This window comes from Ochotona princeps, chromosome 28 (genome assembly GCF_030435755.1).
Source record: "Ochotona princeps isolate mOchPri1 chromosome 28, mOchPri1.hap1, whole genome shotgun sequence".
In the NCBI taxonomy this organism is placed as follows: domain Eukaryota; kingdom Metazoa; phylum Chordata; class Mammalia; order Lagomorpha; family Ochotonidae; genus Ochotona; species Ochotona princeps.
The window spans coordinates 2,692,368-2,711,049 of NC_080859.1; the positions used below are offsets into that span (position 1 = coordinate 2,692,368).

At 58.2% G+C, this 18,682-nt stretch overlaps 1 protein-coding gene across 1 annotated transcript in view; it reads left to right on the top strand.

Annotated features, from left to right (window-relative positions):
* RASGRF2 (Ras protein specific guanine nucleotide releasing factor 2) overlaps nt 1-7,716 on the top strand; it is a 116,328-nt gene extending 108,612 nt beyond the window's left edge. The window contains exons 23-27 of the mRNA XM_058656306.1: nt 290-487; nt 3,779-3,858; nt 4,379-4,496; nt 4,787-4,855; nt 7,538-7,716. Coding sequence (XP_058512289.1) covers nt 290-487; nt 3,779-3,858; nt 4,379-4,496; nt 4,787-4,855; nt 7,538-7,630 — 558 coding nt within the window. The 3' untranslated portion in view covers nt 7,631-7,716. The remainder of the gene's footprint in view (nt 1-289; nt 488-3,778; nt 3,859-4,378; nt 4,497-4,786; nt 4,856-7,537) is intronic.
* Nucleotides 7,717-18,682: the final 10,966 nt, after the last annotated feature.

Sequence of the window (18,682 nt, forward strand, 5' to 3'; positions counted from 1 at the left end):
GAGTCCTTCAGGGTCAGGGGTGGATTTGCCGCTCTGTCCCCAGCCCCTAACAGGACCTCAGTCATTAAGGGCAGGACGATCATCCAGGTTACCTGGGAGCAGTCACTCCTCCCCCACCGCACTGGATTCCAGGTGGCCCTCTCCTGCTGTGCCAGCCCGCAGCCGTTGGGGAAGCTGCTGTGTAGTCCTGAATCGTGGTCGCCCTGAGAGGCCTGCAGGTGCACCACAGTGCGTCACTGAACGCATGGCGCCGGTTCTCAGACGCCTGCTGGGCCTTGTGTTTTCCCAGATGAGCAACCTGGTGGCCTCCCAGATCATGAATTACGCCGACGTCAGCTCGCGCGCCAACGCCATCGAGAAGTGGGTGGCGGTGGCCGACATTTGCCGCTGCCTGCGCAACTACAACGGGGTGCTGGAGATCAGCTCCGCCTTGAACAGGAGCGCCATCTACAGGCTGAAGAAAACCTGGGCCAAGGTGTCCAAGCAGGTGCGTGAGCGCCTGGCCTGCGCTGGCCTGCGCTGGCCTGCCGCTGGGGTGGGCAAGACAAGCACGGGAACCAGCATTCCCACGCCAGGGAAAGGGGCCGCCCGGGGAGCCCTGCGCCCTCACGGCTCAACCGGTCCCCTCGTGTGTGCGTTTCCAGAACTTTGCAGGAGCACTGCTGGAATGGGGGGGGGGAGGTGTGAGGTTTCCCTAGCACCCCTGCTTCCTCCCCGAGGGTCAGGGCCAAACGGAGGGCTCCTGTGACCTCTCCTGTCTCCTCTGGCCTTCACGTTGTAGACTTGTCGTTTGAGGGCAGTGCCTTGGATGTACAGAAGTAGAACTGTGACTTTTCTTTTATGGAACCCAGCTTGCCCCATTCCGTCTTTTCCATTGCATAATTTTCGTTTATTTATTTGAAGGAGTTACTGAGAGAGGTGGGGAGACAGAGCTTCCATCCGCTGAGTCACTCTCCAAAAGGCAGCGACTGCAGGGCAGGGCCAGGGGGCAGGCAGGAACATCTTCCAGGCCCCCCACATGGAGGCAGCGCCTTTCTAGTGCTTTCCCAGGCCCGGAGAGGGGAGCTACGTGCAAGTGGGGCCCATAGTCGTGGTGCCAACCCCATCATCATTGCGTGACTCCGAGGCTCCCGTGCGGTGATCATCCCCCAGCTCCCCAGCTCTGGGTTGTCTGGCTGCTTCTGGCCTGCTCTTGTCCTCAGGGACCCCTCGGTGTGCGTGTCTGCCCACCTCTCCCAGGCCGTGTCTGGGAGCCTGGAGGAGCTGGTGCGACCCTGCTCCATGCTGCCTCTGCCACTCGGTGCCCTGGAAGTCTCCCCACAGGAGGAGTATGGCCCCGGGAGCCAGCAGTCATGACCTAAGTGAGTCCTTTCCCCCACATGGGCTCCTGCCTCCAGCCTGGCCCAGCGCTGTGTGCTGCGGGTGTCTGTTGGGTGAATCAGTAGGCAGAAGATCTCTCTCCTCATTTCAAAGAAAGTGAAAACAGCAGTTGGTAAAAGGCCCCCTTTCTGCCTCGGGGATCCCTGGCAATTACTGTCATCTCTCTCGGCAACGTGGTCATTTCCACACTGCTATGTAGACGCAGTCATAACATCTGGGGCACTTTCTCTTTTATGAAGTTAGTGGAACTCCCTTGAGAACCACCCAAGTCATCCCGCGTACCAGCGGTGTTCACGTTACTGGATGACGTTCCGTGGTGTGGCTATGCCATGTTTTCTACACATTTGGTCTGAGTATTGAAAATATGGCTTATTTTTGTGTGTCCATCTTGCAAATTTAATGGTGACCTCTTTTATGAGGTTCTAGATTTTTTTTCTTAAAGATTTATTTGGGGCCCGGGGGCGTGGCCTAGCGGCTAAAGTCCTCGCCTTGAAAGCCCCGGGATCCCATATGGGCGCCGGTTCTAATCCCGGCAGCTCCACTTCCCATCCAGCTCCCTGCTTGTGGCCTGGGAAAACAGTCGAGGACGGCCCAATGCATTGGGACCCTGCACCCGCGTGGGAGACCCGGAAGAGGTTCCAGGTTCCCGGCTTCGGATCGGCGCGCATCGGCCCGTTGCGGCTCACTTGGGGAGTGAATCATCGGACGGAAGATTTTCCTCTCTGTCTCTCCTCCTCTGTGTATATCTGGCTGTAATAAAATGAATAAATCTTTAAAAAAAAAAAAAAAAAAAAAAAAAAAAAAAAAAAAAAGATTTATTTGTGGGCCCGGCGCTGGGCTAAATCCTCCCCTTGCAAGCACCAGGATTCCATATGGGTGCTGGTTTGTATCCTGGCTGCTCTACTTCTCATTGAACTCCATACTTACGGCCTAGAAAAGCAGTGGAGGACCTTGCATTCACCTGGGAAACCCAGGAGAAACTCCAGGCTCCTGGCTTTGGATCAACTCACCTCTGGCTGTTATGGCCATTTGGGGAGTGAACCAGCAGATGGAAGATCTTTCTCTCAGTTTCTCCTCTTCTCTCTGTAAATCTGCCTGTTTGTAAAAATAATAAATAATTTTTTTCAATGTGAGATATATTTATTTGTTGGAGTTGGTGTGGTGGTACAGCAGGCTAATCCTCTGTCATCTGATGACAGCACTCCCATATTGGCACCAGTTTGTGTCCTGGCTGTTCCACATCAGATCCACCTCATGGCTCAAGTCTTTGGGTTCCTGCACCTGTGGGAGACCTGCAAGAAGCTCCTGGCCCCTGGCTTCAGATCAGCTCAGCTCTGGCTGTTGCTGCCATTTGGGGAGTGAACCAGTGGATGCAATAAGTGTCTTTCCACTTTTCTGTAAAACCTACCTTTCAGATGAAAATAATATTTAAAGTAAATATTTTAAAATATTTGCTTATTTATTTGAAGACAGAAAGATATCTGTAGAGGCAGAAGACACAGAAATATCCTGCATCTTCTACTTCACTCCCCAAATGGCTGCAACAGCCAGAGCTGAGCTGATCCGAAGCCAGCAGCCAGGAGCTTCTTCCAGGTCTCCCACGCTGGCGCAGGGTCCCAAAGCCTTGGGTCGTCCTTGATTGCCTTCCCAGGCCACAAGCAGGAAGCTGGATGAGAAGTAGGGCAGCCGGGATATGAACCGGCGCCCATATGGGATCCTGGCAGATGCAAGGCAAGGACTTTAGCCATTAGGCTATTGCACCGGGCCCAGCAGCAGCCTATTTGTTTGTAAGCAGCTCTTGGCTTTGCTAATAAATTGACGAAGTGGCCATATGGGCAAGGATCTGTGTGTGGACGCTGCTTGGTCAGTGGCAGGACAGTCCTCCGTGTGCCATGGGATGATGGAGACAGCCACTGCAGGGATTCGGGGATCCGCAGTGAAGACCCTAAACTGAGATCTTCCCCCCTTGAAGATTCTGTTTTCCACACGCCTTTCCCTCCTCCTAGGCCCCCCGTTTCCAGGGATTGCAATTTTCCTGTCTTTTTGGCTAACTGTGTAGACCGAGGGAGCCCTCTTTCTTCCACGTCAGGTGTGAAACCCCATGCCCCTCCACCCGCGGAGAGGGTCTGGGCGCAGCACGGGCCATTGCGAGGAAGACCCGGCGTCAGTGGGCAGCTCAGCCCTTGGCCGGCCACGGGGGAGCGTGCTGGTGGCCGGTGCCGTGGCCGGCCACGGGGGAGCGGGGAGCATGCCGGTAGCTGGCGCCATGGCTGGTCACGGGGGAGCGTGCTGGTGGCCGGCGCCGTGTCCAGCCACGGGGGAGCGGGGAGCGTGCTGGTGGCCGGCGCCGTGGCCGGTCAGGCAGCTCTACCTGCTGAGCTGTCTCTTTCCTTTGCAGACCAAGGCTCTACTGGATAAGCTTCAGAAAACAGTCTCATCTGAAGGAAGATTTAAGAATCTCAGAGAAAACCTTAAAAAGTAGGTCTGTCTCAGTGACTGAATTGCTTTAAAGCAGGGATTGTGTGGAGGCAGTGTATGCGGTAGACACATCACAGACACCTCCTGTGACCCTCGAGCTGTTCTGCAACCTGGAGAGACAGGCGTTATGGCCTCTGCACTACCCCAAGGAAGCTGTGGCTCTGAGAGGCTGCCCAGCCGGGACCCTCACTCGGCGCTCTCCGCTCACGTCCTCAGGGCCTCTCGCTGCAGCTCCCAGGTGTTGTCCGTGCTTGCTCCTCCTGCCCTTCCCGGCACAGTGATCTGCCCGCCAGCACTGTGCGCCATTCCTGTTAGCAGTCTTTCCTGTTTGCCCTCAAAGCAGCCTGAGTCGCTCACGCCACTCTCAGGCACGTGGACAGGGCACCTGCTTGGAATTCCCATCTGTTGTGACGTGTGTGAAGCTCTGTGGGTTACGGAAGTGAGGTGACAAGCTTGGGGTCAGACGAAGGAGAGCTCGGTGCACCCGAGTGGTCGCCCACAGTGCCCCTTACTCTTGCAGCTGCAACCCCCCCGCCGTGCCCTACCTCGGGATGTACCTGACAGACCTGGCCTTCATCGAAGAGGGGACACCCAACTTCACTGAGGAGGGCCTAGTCAACTTCTCCAAGATGAGAATGGTGGGTCTTAATCCTGGGCCAGAGTGACAGGGAGGGCTGGGCCCCATCCATGCGGCGGCCCTCCGAGCTTGCAGCCCCGGGGGTGGGGGTGGGAAAGAAGCCTAAGACTGGCCAGTGACAGGGCTGCAAGTTTGCCGCCCCTGCCCAGGGACAGGTGTGCCCGGACCGAATTCAGTGCCTTCCTGAATGAAGTGCCTTCAGTGCCTGCCCACGTGGCTCCTGGGAGGGCAGGAGCCGGCCCGCCTGAGCTGGCCCCAGGGAAACGCCGCCCATCATTGCTGCTCCCACAGATCTCGCACATCATCCGGGAGATCCGCCAGTTCCAGCAGGCTTCCTATCGGATCGACCACCAGCCCAAGGTGAGCCGCGTGGCTGTGCGGGAGTTGGCCCGCACATTGACAACCTACAGAATAGCAGCAATGCTGCCAAGTGCTGGTGCATGGAGGAAGCTCAGCAAAGAGAGAATGCCAGTGTGCCTAATGGCGGGGCGGGCAAGGAGACAGCAGGAATGCCGATTCAACTTGGAATTCAAAAGATTTCACATCCTCTGGGCGTGTCCCTCGGGACCCTGTCCTTCCCTTCTTTCCTGATAACCCCCTGCCCCCAGACAGGCAGAATGTTGCCAGTCTCCTCCCATGCTCCACGGAATGCAGAGCCCCCTCCAGATTCTAGCAGCACAGGGCCCCCGAAACTCTGCTGTGTCCCAGCTACGTCACATGTTGCAGGCTCGTGTTGCTCAAGTTAATCTCTAGATCCACTGACAAACTTACTCCAAAACTCGAAAACAATCTTAGGAGAAGGGAGGGGGAGAAAGGGGAGGGGCGGAAGGGGAGGAAGGGGAGGGGGAGGAAGAGGAGGAAGGAAGAACGGCCAGAAGGATTTTGAGGACTAGAAACAGCCAAGGAGCATTTGCACGTCTGGTGCACTAGCACAGGAATCCACGCCCAGGGCTGTGCCGGTCCACCTGCCTGCGGAGCAGAGCCAAGTGCAGGCACACGTCTGTGTGAAACTCTAAGGTGGGGACCCCGGGGCGCCTCAGAAGACTTCAGAGCTGTGTCTAGACGGAATGGAAACTGAAGCTCCCCACCTGTGCCGTTCACAAGGGTAAACTCGCGCAGAGTCCACCATCCAAACGTAAGAACAGTGATGTGTAAGCTGCGCTCAGCACAGGATGAAGTCCTCCTGCCTGTCAGGGTTACAGGGCCTCAAGCGCAGACTGCAAATGCTGTGCTCGGCAGGCTGGGTAACCGGAACACAGATTCTTGTTGGCCAGCGGCAGTTATGCAAACTCACAATACAAGCCGTAGACTAGGAAGCCCTGAGACAAAATACATGCATCCTGTAAGTCTGCAGGAGAGCACAAACGGTCAATCGGCATCGTTAGTCAATTCTCAGGGGAAACGGAAAGACCAGTAAATATTTGGAAAATGTCGACCTCACTAGTAAAAATGCAGATGAGAGTAAGATATCGCTCTTACCATCAGACTGACAAAAATGGAAGATTGACCCTGTGACCTGTGAGGATTTGGGAAAATGGGCCCCACAGCCTTAAAGACAATCTTTTTTTCTGCATTGTTTCTTAAAATCAAAAAGCTGGGGCCCAGCACAGTAACCTAATGGCTAAAGTCCTCGCCTTACACATGCCGGTATCCTATAGAGGCGCCGGTTCACATCCTGGCCACCCTGCTTGTGGCCTGGGAGAGCAGTCAAGGATGGCCCAAAGCCTTAGGGCCCTGCACCTGCATGGGAGACTGGAAGAGGCTCCTGGCTCCTGGCTTCAGATCACCTCAGCTCCGGCCATTGTGGCCACTTGGGGAGTGAATCATCAGACAGAAGATACTCCTCTCTGTCTCTCCTCCTCTCTGTTTTTTTTTTTTCCAATAAAAATAAATAAGTCTTCGGGAAAAAGTAAAAAAGGAAAAGTTGACACCCTGAGCCCAGCCCTCCAGCTTTCCAGCGAGTGAGCTAGACCAGCTAGGTGGGGCACCTGCGCCCCTGGGAGGTGCTGAGGGGACTCGCCGGCATCCAGCTTGTCACCCAGGAAGGACTGCAAAAGTCATGGGTGACATTCCACAGCGACCAGCGCCCGCGCTTGGAAATGGCTCTGCCCGTGCGCAGACAAGTGGTCATAGCGTCCACGGGGAGCGACAGATGATTCTGTACTGACGTGCAGGGATGTTGGGTCCACGCCGAGCGGTTTCAGCTGTATGCATTGCCCAAGAGTTTTTGGGCAATGGATTGATTGCAATAATTATTTTATACCGAAAGAACATAATCCATAAATCCATTCTCCACCATCCCTTTCCAGTCCTTCATGTATATGTGAATACATTTGTATACATGTGTACATGTGTGTGCATGTGTGTGTCATGTGTGCATGCGTGTGCCATCGGCACAGTGAAGAGCATTGTCATGCACATTGTGCCCCCCCTCTGCTTCCTACCGCCCATTTTCTCATTTCCCTTCTGCTCTCTGCCCTGGCCGAGGCTGCACGCCTGGGCCCCAGGAGTGTCACAGCGCAGTGGTCATGTGCCCTGCACTGCGGCTCCTGCCCGGCGGTGAGCTCTGTGGGCTGACCTGTGGGGAAGAGGGAGAGGCTCAGAGCAGCCTGCTGGACGATGCCAGTTAGCATAACGGGGTGGGGGGTCTCTGAATGCGCCTATCACATTTGCACCCACCTGGGCACCTGGGGGAGGGCATGTCCAGTACCAGCAACATCCTGCAAAGCGGAGCCCAGGACTGGGAGGGCGCAGTGGGAGAAGCCTCCAGCTGATCTCTTTGGTTCTGGGTTTTACAGTGAGAATATGAAGGGCGTCAAAAAGCCCACGGCAAACAGGAGTGACGGATGTGCTTATCTGGCTGCTTAGAAAGATTGGTGTGCGCAGACAGTTCCTACAGAATGCACATTTGCTGTGAACTTGCTGGAGGCCCATGCACATTCGTGACTGTTTAGCTCGATGAAAGTTTTAGGCTCCTGAGAGAAGAGGTTACAGGGAACGTATGTCTGGCAGAGGTCAGAGCTGGCTCTCCCCCTTCCCCAGGTCACTCAGTACCTGCTGGACAAAGCACTCGTCATAGATGAAGAGACACTCTATGGGCTGTCGCTGAAAATTGAGCCCCGCCTCCCAGCTTGAAGACCCGGCCATGCCCCCCGAGTCCCGGCGCTTCCACGGAGGCCGAGATGGACAGATTTGTGCATGCATACCACACTCCAGGCAGTGGGGACTGAGGCAGAGCCAGGCTGCTTCTCAAGCAGCCAAGACGGCAGCCGGGGTGGAGCTCTGTGTCCAGCCAGAAACGCAGCTGATTGGGTCAAACTTGGGTGGGAGGTGGGGAGCCAGAGATGACTGGCATGTGATTGATTAATTGGCAGCACATTTGACCCAGGAAGGTGCTACCAGCCATTGTGTGGAAGTAGGTGCGAAGGTGAATTTCACCATGGAAAAGATGTGCCATGTTGTTCTGGCACTTTCCTGGCCTTTGTGCACCTGCCAGCCCTCCAGGATCTACTTCCATTACTGCAAGCTTCATGGCACTGCAGAGGCCTGCACTCTGGGGACGGCCAGCTCACAAGGCAGGTCAGCCCACCACACGCGCCTGGCGCTCACTGCCTCCTCAGTGAATTCCAAAGCTGCCTCTCCAATGTGTGGGTAGCAGGGCAGAAAGGAAAGAATGCCGACTAGTGGATTCATCCGTGGCCATCGTGTCCTTGCATACACAGGACTGCCCTAGGACAGTGGGTGGGGGCTTCTTCCTGGGCTGCCAGTCCCAAAGAAATGGGTCCCCTTGGGGAGGTCACTGTGGCGCCTGCAGAGGACGACACTCCCCTCCCCCTTCCCGAGGCAGATGCCTCAAGGTGCTGTGGGAGTGACGGGGTTCTGAGCTGCGTTAGGAACCCCCAGGGTACCATCTCTGCACCTCGTGGGTTTCTTCTTGTCCTCCCAGAAGGATGGGGGCCTACTCAGACTTACACACACCTCTGGGGCTCCCTATCCACATTTGATTTTGTGTGTGTGTGTGTGTCTTAAAATAGACCTGTCAGTGGGATTTTCTTTTTGAAAGTTCACACTTCCACATGCTGCTGGTCATCAATGCTGCCCCCACCCCCACCGAGACATCTCGGCTTAGAAATGATCCCGAGAAACCTGTGAGTGGGGACACTGCCTGTGCCAGAGGAAGCGGGTCCCACCGCCCGACAGCAGAGCACGGGGCAGGAGAGCTGCTCCCTGAGGCTGGGGAAGTGGCCTCACTTGCCCCCGAGAGTGCTAGGTGTTGAAGAATAGGGCTAGCTCATCCTTCACCTCCCTCTTCTCAGGGAGACTGCTGCTTTTAAAAGAAGGAAGAGAAAATGCAGAGCTGCTGTTCCCCGAGCCTATTCCCCCTGACCTTTCTCTTGGGCGTGGTGCGACGCCTGCCCACGCTGGCCGTCACAGAAGGATCTGCATGGCCGCCACCCTTCTCTGTGCACTTTAGTGATGGCTGTTGGAACTGACAGCTGACCAGCAAACTTGACTGCTGGCTCTCAGAAGTCAGTGGAAGAGCCTGCCAGGGCAGGGGGCCAAGCTGGTGAAACCCTCTCTGCCCAGGAAGGACCTTCTCTGTACATAGCTGTCTACTGAAATATCAACATAAGTTTAAAAAAAATTATAATATTTTAAGACCTCTACACTATTTTCAGTAGCTCATCATTAGCCAACAAGCCTAGCACGGAGCCCCAGATGGGTTCTTTACAGCTACCCTACTACTGTTATTGTTGAAGGTTGCCTGTTCCTTTAGTTTGCAGTAGCAGGTTGATCGATGCATCCTGATGCATGGTGACATGAGCACGGGCTGCCTGAACTCCGCCAATGCGTAACTTGTGATTTCCCTCTCAGCAACAGAGCACTTGAAATAACAGACGCCTCTTGCACCAAAGCCTCACAAAACTGTTTCCTTGGCTCACGAACAGACGGGGAGGTGAGCTGAAAGGAAGACAAAGCCTGGTAGTTCCGGGCAGGAACGCAGATGGCTTGTCAGCCTCCGTGTCCTCAGGGGACAGAAGACTGTGGGCTTGGATTCTGTGTCTCCCGTCCCAACATTCCACAACACTGCAGTCTGTCCCAAGAGAGAAAATCAGGGAGCAGGGGGATTCCCAAATGCTCCTCCCATGTGTGCTGGCTGCATGCAGTGGGTGCGCTCCCCGTTGTGTCCCCCAGTTCCAAGAGGGGATGGCGGGTTGGCCTGTGGCCGCCGAGAGCAAATGCGTATGAGTACTGCCGAGTTTAGCTTAGAAAATGAGAAGTCCAGTCCAGTGTTGTGCCGTCAAGTGAGCACTCAGCATTTTGCGCTGTCAACGGGATCCCCTTAGTGTCCCTTCATGGCCTCCCAGGCAAAGCTTCACCTAAGCCGATTATCCCTGGACAGACCAAGGCACGAAGCAGAACACGATAGCTCTGCCCTGGTGTCTGCTTCCAAGAGGATTAAAGAGGCAAAGCCGAAGGGCTGCTGTGTGGCCAAGTCTTGACTGTTTTTGTCCAATTTCAGTATGCCCTAAAGAAGAACTCACACACCACCTGACCCTCCTGTCCCCCCACGTGCAGTGTGTGAGGAGTCGGGAGAGGAGGCCCAGGGCCAGCAATGAGCAGGTGTTCAGTTCTCAGAAGAGGAATGGAGTGAAGGAGTGTCGTTCTCAATAAAAATCAAGGTTTGTTCAAGAGCAGAGGATTTAATGAAGCGTTTCTGTTCGAAGCTGGGTGGATGGCACTCCCCCTGCAAAGGAGTTTTCCCCATTCGCTAGTGTTTTAAACAACCTGAATAGTTGATTTCCCTTCGCAAGAACCAGGTGTGAAAGCGCCCTGGACCCACCCCGTCACCCACCGCCTACTTGGAGCCTTGGCTGCCTCGCCTGCGAGGTGGGAGGCGGGTTAGACTGCAGGGCGCTCCCCGCCTGTCCCGCGGCCACCGCCCTCCGCACTCTGGCGCAGCCGGTGAATGTACTGTGCGGTAACGTGCGTGAGCCAGCCCAGCACGCACCTAGTCTGGGGCCAGTTACTGGGCACGTTCTTGAGTCCGGCAGGGGGTGTGTGCTGTGTGGGTTATGCCCGCATGCACGGTGAACTTGGCCTTTCTGGGATACCCCCTGGCCGCGCTGTCTTCTCCACAGGCAGGGGCTCCAGCTGAAGCCGCTCTGCTGCTGTTTGGGTTGGTGGACTTGGAATTTCTCCAGATTCACTGCCCAAATCCTGACACCATCGGGCCTCCGCTGGTTTTCCCTGGGCACGGGTACTGAGGCCTTGCAGACAAGGGAGGGACTGCAGCGGTTCCAGGGGTTCTGGCCCTGGTGACAGGCGCCCAGAGCCAAGGGGGTCAGGGCACAGCCCCGGGGCAGCCAAGGGCACTGATTCCTACAACAGGTTCCCACCACCAAGCCTGGTCCTCGCCCACGAAGGCCAATCCCGGGCCCTGGACTGTCTCCCGGCAGCCAGGTGGCCACTCGTCATTTCCGCCGCGCCGGAGCTCAGCCAGTTCAGCTAGCGAGGCCCAGGGCCTGCCTCCCTCGGCCCCGGGACCCGAGTTCCAGTCGCCACCTCCAGCTCGAGCTTTTCCAGGTGCCACGTGGCAGAACGGTGACCTTCCAGCCTCCCTGGCTCCAGCAGGTACTCCGGGGGCCGGGGAAGGGGTGCCTTATGGCTCTCACGGGGAGGCGCTCAGTCCACTCCGGCTCTTCGAAGCCCTTGTGGTTTTACTGGAGCTGGAAGTGCGGGCAATTCAAGGTCACCGGGTTCCATGTCACGACCTTGAGACAGTCGTGGGGCGGGGGGCACAGGAGCCGGGAACCCCTGCAGGCCCCTGCCTCCGGAGAAGGCCCCGGCTGCCCTCCCTAGAAGGAAAATGGCACCGAGGCTCCCAGAAGGCGTGCGGCCTTCTCCCTGTAATGGGGCGGACCCTGTCCGCGGGGAGCTGCGTGGAGGGACTTCCAGGGGGCTGCCAGTCAGGGGGCGCATCCGCGCACCGAGCTCCCCACTCCTCTATACAAGACCCTCCCGGCCCCCAGAAGACCCTGCCAGCGCTCTCCCGAGCAGCTGCGCTAGCGGAGGTCAAATACAGATTTTGACTATGGGTCCTCCCCGCCTTTTTTTATTTTTTATTTTTTTAACGGAAAGGGAACAGTGAGGGGCCGCTGCTCCCCGGCTGCACGCCCGGGGCTGCCCCCGAGGGTCCGGGGCGTGCCGGCCGGCAGAGCCCCGCGCGCGCCGCGGCTATTTCCGGGCGACCTTTGCCGCGCGCAGGTGGGACACCCCGGGAGGGCTATTTTTAAGCTGGTTGAGACGCGCCGGGCCTTGTGGGAGGCCAGAGAGATGGCCCCTGGCCCTTGTCCTGGAAAGGGGCCCCCTGCAGTTCCCTTCTGCGCTGGGGGCCGATGGAAGGCAGGAGACCCCCTTCTTGGCCGGGCCGCCGGAGAGCGCGCCGGAACGGAGAAGCAGGCGTCCTCGCCTGCCCGCCCCGCAGCCCGGCTGAGGCTCGCGAGGGCCCAGGCCCGGCCCTTCAAGGGCGCGGGGGGCGCGGCAGGTGCGGCGCGAGGCGCGGGCCCGGGTTGGCCGAGACGCCCGCGCGCCCCGCCCAGTCCCGAGGCCTTTTCAAGGCCGCGCTGGCGGCTCGCGTAACACTTGGGCTGTGTCGCGGGGCGGGACGACCCGAGACTCCGGCTTCAAGGTCAGTGTCCCCACGAAGCTGTTTCGGAGGGAGGGGAGAAAGGACTGAATTCCGGACGGGAGGCCCTGGGGGAGTGGGCTCCGGGGCAGCGGCGTCGGGGCGCCCCGTCTTCCCAGCACAGGTGTGGCGGGTTGTTTTAACGGGGAAAAAACCGAAGCGGAAAATGTTGAGTCTGGACCCCGACTGGGGCGACTGAGCGGCACTTCCCGCGACTCCAGACTGTGGCCCGAGCTACCGGAGAAAGGAGAACGCGGCGGGCTTGGAAGGGCGCTCAGCTGCGCGCAGTTTGAACGGGCTCCGCGTGCTGCGAGCGAGGCACCTGGGCCCCAACCAGAGGGGCGGTGGTCCCGGCCTTGCCAGCTCCTAAATGGAAGGTGTCTGCTGAGCGACCTGGACCAGGGGCACTTCTCAGAGCTGCCCATAACCCACCGGGGCTGAGACCCTGGCCCCGGGGCGACAAGACCTCCAACAGGCGCCCCCACAGGGTTTCTCTGGCACTTGCCCTTGGTCTGTCCTCTGCCCCAGCCCATGGGGAGGGACACCCCTCCCTGAAGCGGGTTGGAGCCTGTGCCCTGCCCACGTCCCGGCTGGTGGCTGCAGTACAGGCATCTTTTTCCTTCTGAGAAAGATCTTGCTCCTTCAGAGACCCTGGGTTCATGGGGGCTGTGGGCCAGGCCCCAGGGAAGCCACCTTTACTCCTGAGCCCTGCTAATCCCATACCAGGAGGATGGGCCCGGGCCAGGTCAGCTTCCCTAAGGGGGCAGCCAGGGAGAGGTTGTGACATGGGGTAAGGTGGCCCCAAGCTGCCACAGGTGCTTGAGGCAGTCAGTGTCCATCTCTGCTGCAGCCCAAGGACTCAGCTGTCGCCCTGGAGGAAGTGGCTGAGAGCCTGTGTGAGCAGTCGGGACTAGTGTGAAGGTGGCAGTTGGTCACACCTGTCCCTGCCTGGGAGCCTTGGGAAGGCATGGTCCTGGGTCTTGGTCCAACGGAGGCCCTTCCTGCCTATGCCCTCTCTGTGGCTGGGCACGATGGCCAAGACCCAGGCGCCCTTCAGGCTGAGTGTGTGCCCAGTGGTCGGAGGGTCACTTGAACCCTTTCCTGCTGAGAATGGAGCGGGCACAGCTGTGAGGCTGGCACCAGGAGACTTTGCTGTCTCCCCTGGAGCCAGGCCAGCCCGGTGGACGTCCTGTGTGTGGGGGTGACATTGGGGTGGGAAGCTGACAAGGCACTTCTCTGCTGGTCTGCCCTGCACCCTGGCCCAGAACACCAGGAGCAGCTGGGCCAGAAATAACTTAGAGTCAGCAGGGCGCCCACCTGGTACTGGTTCTAGATGGGGCAGGGCAGCCCACAGACCCCTGTATTGCGAGTGGCCACAGGCAGAACAGGATGGTGCCTGCCTGGGGCAACTGCCAGCTCTCTGCCCAGGATCCCACCTTGCCGCTCTGAGTGGTGGGCAGTGGGGAGACTGTCACCTTTGGTGCTGTCCAGCTGTCCCCTCCTCCCTGCTCCATCCACATCTCACTGACTTCTGCAGTTTCAGCCCCGGCAAACTCCAGGGTCACAGAGAGGTTCCCAGCAGGGGGAAACTGAGGCAGGCTGTGTCTTTCAGCCCTGCCGTGGAGGGGGGGATGGGAGTGGGCGGGGAGAGAAGGAGCGAGAAGGCTCACCTGTGGCGTGTCCTTGAAGGCAGGCTGGCTGGCTCCCCGGCCTCCAGTGTCAGCCCTGGCACTGTGCCCCCCGTGAGCAGAGCCAAGCTTGGGGAGAGAGGCCTGGCTTAGAATAGTCCAGGCCCTGAGAGCAGTCACACTGTTGTGATGGTGACCTCGGGCTCCGGCTGCCACAGTGGGGATCATGTCTGCTGTCTGGGGTCTGACTGGGCTGGAGCAGCTGGGACTGGCAGGCTCCCACGGTGCCGGTGGCTGAGGGGCTACTTGGCAGGTGCCGGGGCCCACAAGGAGGCCCAAGATGGAGCTCAGGCGAATGTGGGTTCGGGTCCCTGGTCCTGGTTCTGCCAGCCCTGACACCAGGGGCAGGCTGTCTGTGGCTTCACTCAGGCCTTGGGTCCCTGTGCACACCCCCAAGGCCCGCTGGGCAGGACTGTCAGAGTCTGGAGAGGATGCTGGTAAGACCCGACGCACAGCCAGTGGCTTGTGGCGGGAGCTCAGCAGGTGTTGGCTGAAAAGGCAGGGAAGTCTGGTGGGTGTGCACGGGGGTGGGGGAAGGATGTCCCCGGTGGAGGGTGGGAAGCCAGGAGGTCCCTGGGGGACGCTGTCAGGAGGGTTCAGAGCATGCATGAGAATGTAATAGGCACCCCACTTGGCAAAACTCAGCAGTCCGGTGAAACAATCCAAAAGGTAAAACTGCCCACAGCCACGACCCTTCCGGGAAGGGACAGGCTGGCCCCTGCAGGGGTGACTTACCCTGATGCTGATGGGCAAGGGACTGGGTTTACTCTGGACCCTGCAGCCTGTCGCTTCTCTCTCACAGCTCGGGAGGTCTCAGTGTGACCCCAGGAACCCGCGAGTGCTCCTTGGGCTGAAGTAGGGCCCATGCTGGTCCCCACACTCTGTTGGGCTGGCACCCATGGGTGCCATCCCCAATCTTACCAAGAGATCAAGTTTGAAGGCAGTTCACGATTTTCTCCTGAAGTTGTCACGTGTGTTTGCTAGGGGAGCCTTGTGGAGCTCCCCTCAGAGGAGACGGCGCCATGAAGGCCCTTGAGTGTCACTGTGCGCATGCGGATGGGGTGCACGTTGGCAGGCATCCCCACCCTCACGCCGTGCGAGCTGGGCCTCACCTGAGCAGGTGTCCCAGCAGGCCGTCCAGGGCGCGGAGGCAGGAGGGATGGTCTTGCCGTGCTCATCAGAGCCCTCCCTCTCGTGGTGGTGACTTCCCAGCTGGTGCCACTGCAGTCCCCACAGAATATATCTCTGAGTGTGTTGGTCTGCTGGGCATGGTGCTGCACACTTCTTTTAAAATTGTCTGTATTTTCATTTGAAAGGTGTGCAGAGATAATCTTTATCTATTCACTCCCAAGTGGCCACAGTGGTCAGAACCAAGCTGATCCACAGTCAGGAGTCAGAACTTTTGGATCTCCCCTGTGGGGTCAGGGTCCCAAGGCTTTGGCCGTCCTCTGCTGCCTTCCCAGGCCACAAGCAGGGAGCTGGGTGGGAAGTGGAGCTGCCGGGGCACATACTGATGCCCATATGGGATCCTGGTGCTTGTACGTGGGAGGTTAGCTAGTTGAGCCATTGTGTGGCCCTAAGCTTTGGATGTGTTCACCCCTGCCTCTCATCTGTCCCTCCTCTGCCAGCCAGCCACCCACGCATCTGCCCCGTACCTGTCCTGCCCCATCTGTCCATCTTCCTGTCCACCCACCCAGCACCTGACAGAGCCATCCTGTGTGTGTCGGGGCCCAGGGCTGTCCTCATGGAGCCCTGGCTGCCAGAGACAGGTCCTCTAGGAGAGATTCTAGTAGGAAAAAACTGGAGCAAAGTGTTCAGGGAAGACCCGACTCCACCGGGCACTTCGGAGTGCTTTCTGGACCAAGTGGTTGATCTGTGGGCTGCCACTTTCCCTGGTGGACAAGGGATGGACTTTTCAGGACAGTGGACAGACAGGAGGGGCCAGGAGAGGCAGGGCTGCAGCCCGGCCAGAAGAGGGCAGCTGTGGGCCTGGGACTTGATGCCCCCACGGGCAGGAGGTGACAGCTGTGGGCCTGGGACTTGATGCCCCCACGGGCAGGAGGCGATCGGAGTTGAGGCAGCAGTCACTTGCTGGATTCTGGAGGGAGAAGGGGAGATGGGCCCTGGATGAATGGTGTTGCATGTGGTCTGCGGGCTCCTGCTGCCAGCTCTCGACGGCCTAGGTGTGACGATGGGCGAGGTGCGAGCAGTATGTTCCCAGCACTGTATGGAGCAATTTTAATTTTGTAAACTGGCCCTGTATCTGGTATATTGGTTTCTCAGGAAGTCACGGTCACAGCCATCCAGCAGTGAGATGGTTAGGGCTGGGAGCGATGAGAGGCTGACCGAGGGGTGTTTCTGGCTGTCTGGGTGCCAGGGTTGTTTGCTCACTGCCAGAATGGGCACTGAAGGCCAGGTAAGGCAATGTGGACTTTGGGGTGCTATCCTCACTGCCGTCCTGGGGGTGCGCTGAGCTTACCGGGGAGGGGAGGCAGATGTCAGATCCCGCCCCCAGAACGGAACACGTCCTGTGTTCCTTTAGGAAACAGCAGGTGTCCACTGTGGTAAGAGCCTAGCAAGCCCCTCTCCAGTTTGCCCACCAGGGCTGTTTCTCAAGGGCCTGTGCTCTGGGCAGCTCATGTCAGCACTGGCCTCACTGTGCAGGCACCTGGCTCCTTTGCACAGCCACCTGCCTGCCCAGAGCCTGGTTGTCCTGCATAAAGCAGTCACTAACTCTGAAATGGCTCCCCGTGCTCCAGGGTAGCCCAAGGGCTCCTCTATGTGACAGTGCTGCCACCACCCCCTTCCCTGAGTCCCCCCAGGGGACTCCCCCTGGGGGTCCCTGTTGTGGCTCAGGAACGAAGCTGCCCACCCTTGCCTCTGTTTTGTAGATAGGACATGCTGGGGTGGCAGTGGATGGCATTTCCCATGCCCAGCTCTCCTTACTTGCTGGACCCTTGTCCACCCATGTGCTTACTCCATGAAGGACCCCTAGATTCACAAAGGATGGTGAGCTCTGCTGGCGGGGGCGGGGAAAGCTTCCCTCTTTCCTGGGGGAGTGGCTACTCTGCAGATCCTGGGGATGGGAGGAGTGGAGCCCTCAGGGTCAAGGTCATCCACCCTGCAAGGTTGGAGTCTGCATTGGGCCCCCCGGGTCATGGGCAGCTCAGATGGGAGGTGCAGAGACCCAGGCCTGCAGCTCCCGTGGCCGCTCTTGGATGGGTGTTCAGGACACGCAGCCAAGCAGCAGGTCCAGCAAGACGGGGCAGAAAAGGCCTGGACACAAAGCCAGGGACATGGCAGCAGAGCGGCCAGGGACCGTGCCTTAGGGCAGGGCTTAGGGTGAAGGGCACCTGGGCTCCTCTGGCTCCGTGCTGTGTCTGCTGAGGGACAGCTGGTGGCAGAGCTCAGGCATGGCACTGGTCATGGTGTCAGGCACTCAGGCTTGGCGAGCAGCTGGGCTGTGCAGGTCACTGTGGCCAGTTCCTGTGCCAGAGGAACTCACCACTGAGCAGCAGCAGGTCCCCAGTGTGCTGCAAGAGACGCAACGGAAAAGTCACTACCGTGCAGGAGTGAAGGAGCTCGCTGAGGGAGGAAAGGGCTAGAAAGTAGATACAGATGCTGCAGGATGGATGGAGAGAGGACTGTACTGGGCAGAGCGATGACTGATGGGGTGGACATGATCGACGGATAGATGATTGACGGGCTAGGCAGATGGCGGGTAGGTGATTATTAGGGTTGAGCAAATGATAGAGGAATGAGGTTGTTGGTGGCAAGGTGTTAGTGATGGATGGGTGATTGTACAGGGAGGGACAGGTGACTGGGACAGATGGTACAGGGAGGGACAGGGTACTGAGGGCCAGATGGTACAGGGATGGACAGGTGACTGAGGGCCAGATGGTACAGGGAAGGACAGGTGACTGAGGGCCAGATGGTACAGGGATGGACAGGTGACTGAGGGCCAGATGGTACAGGGAAGGACAGGTGACTGGGCCAGATGGTACAGGGAAGGACAGGTGACTGGGCCAGATGGTACAGGGAAGGACACGTGACTGGGCCAGATGGTACAGGGAAGGACAGGGTACTGAGGGCCAGATGGTACAGGGATGGACAGGTGACTGAGGGCTAGATGGTACAGGGATGGACAGGTGACTGAGGGCCAGATGGTACAGGGAAGGACAGGGGACTGAGGGGCAGGTGATAGGTGACTGATGGGGGGTGGGTAACAGAGATGATTGATAAGGTGTGTTCAGATGATAGAAGAGTGGGTGATGAGTCCTGGGAGGTGGACAGGTGATCGGCATGGGTGGACACAGAGCGGGATGGACAGATGACAGGATGGCTGTAGGATGATGGGGTGGGTGGGTGATAGGATGTTTATCCTCACTTGTTTAAGTGATTGATCTGACTGTTAATAGAGGGGTGAAGAGATGATGATGGGTACATGATGTCAGGATGGATGCGTGATTGGCGGGGTGGACTGCGACAGGATGTCAGGATGGATGCGTGATTGGGGTGGACAGTGACAGGATGGGTAGGTGGTGTTAGTGGTGCACAGGGGACAGTGCTGGACACTTAGGTGTTTGGTAAGAGGTGGACAGGTGGTAATGATAGTGGGATGGAGAAACGATTGGCATGAGGTGCACTGGTGATGGCTCCGTTGCTAGGGGTACACGGATGATGGCTGAGGGATAATGAGTAAGAAGTGGACAGGTGTTAGGAGGATACACGATTAACAGGAAATGTCCAGAAGACCCTCCCCATCGGTGCTCTCTGGCCAATCAGGAGATGGCTGGACAGGAGACGGTT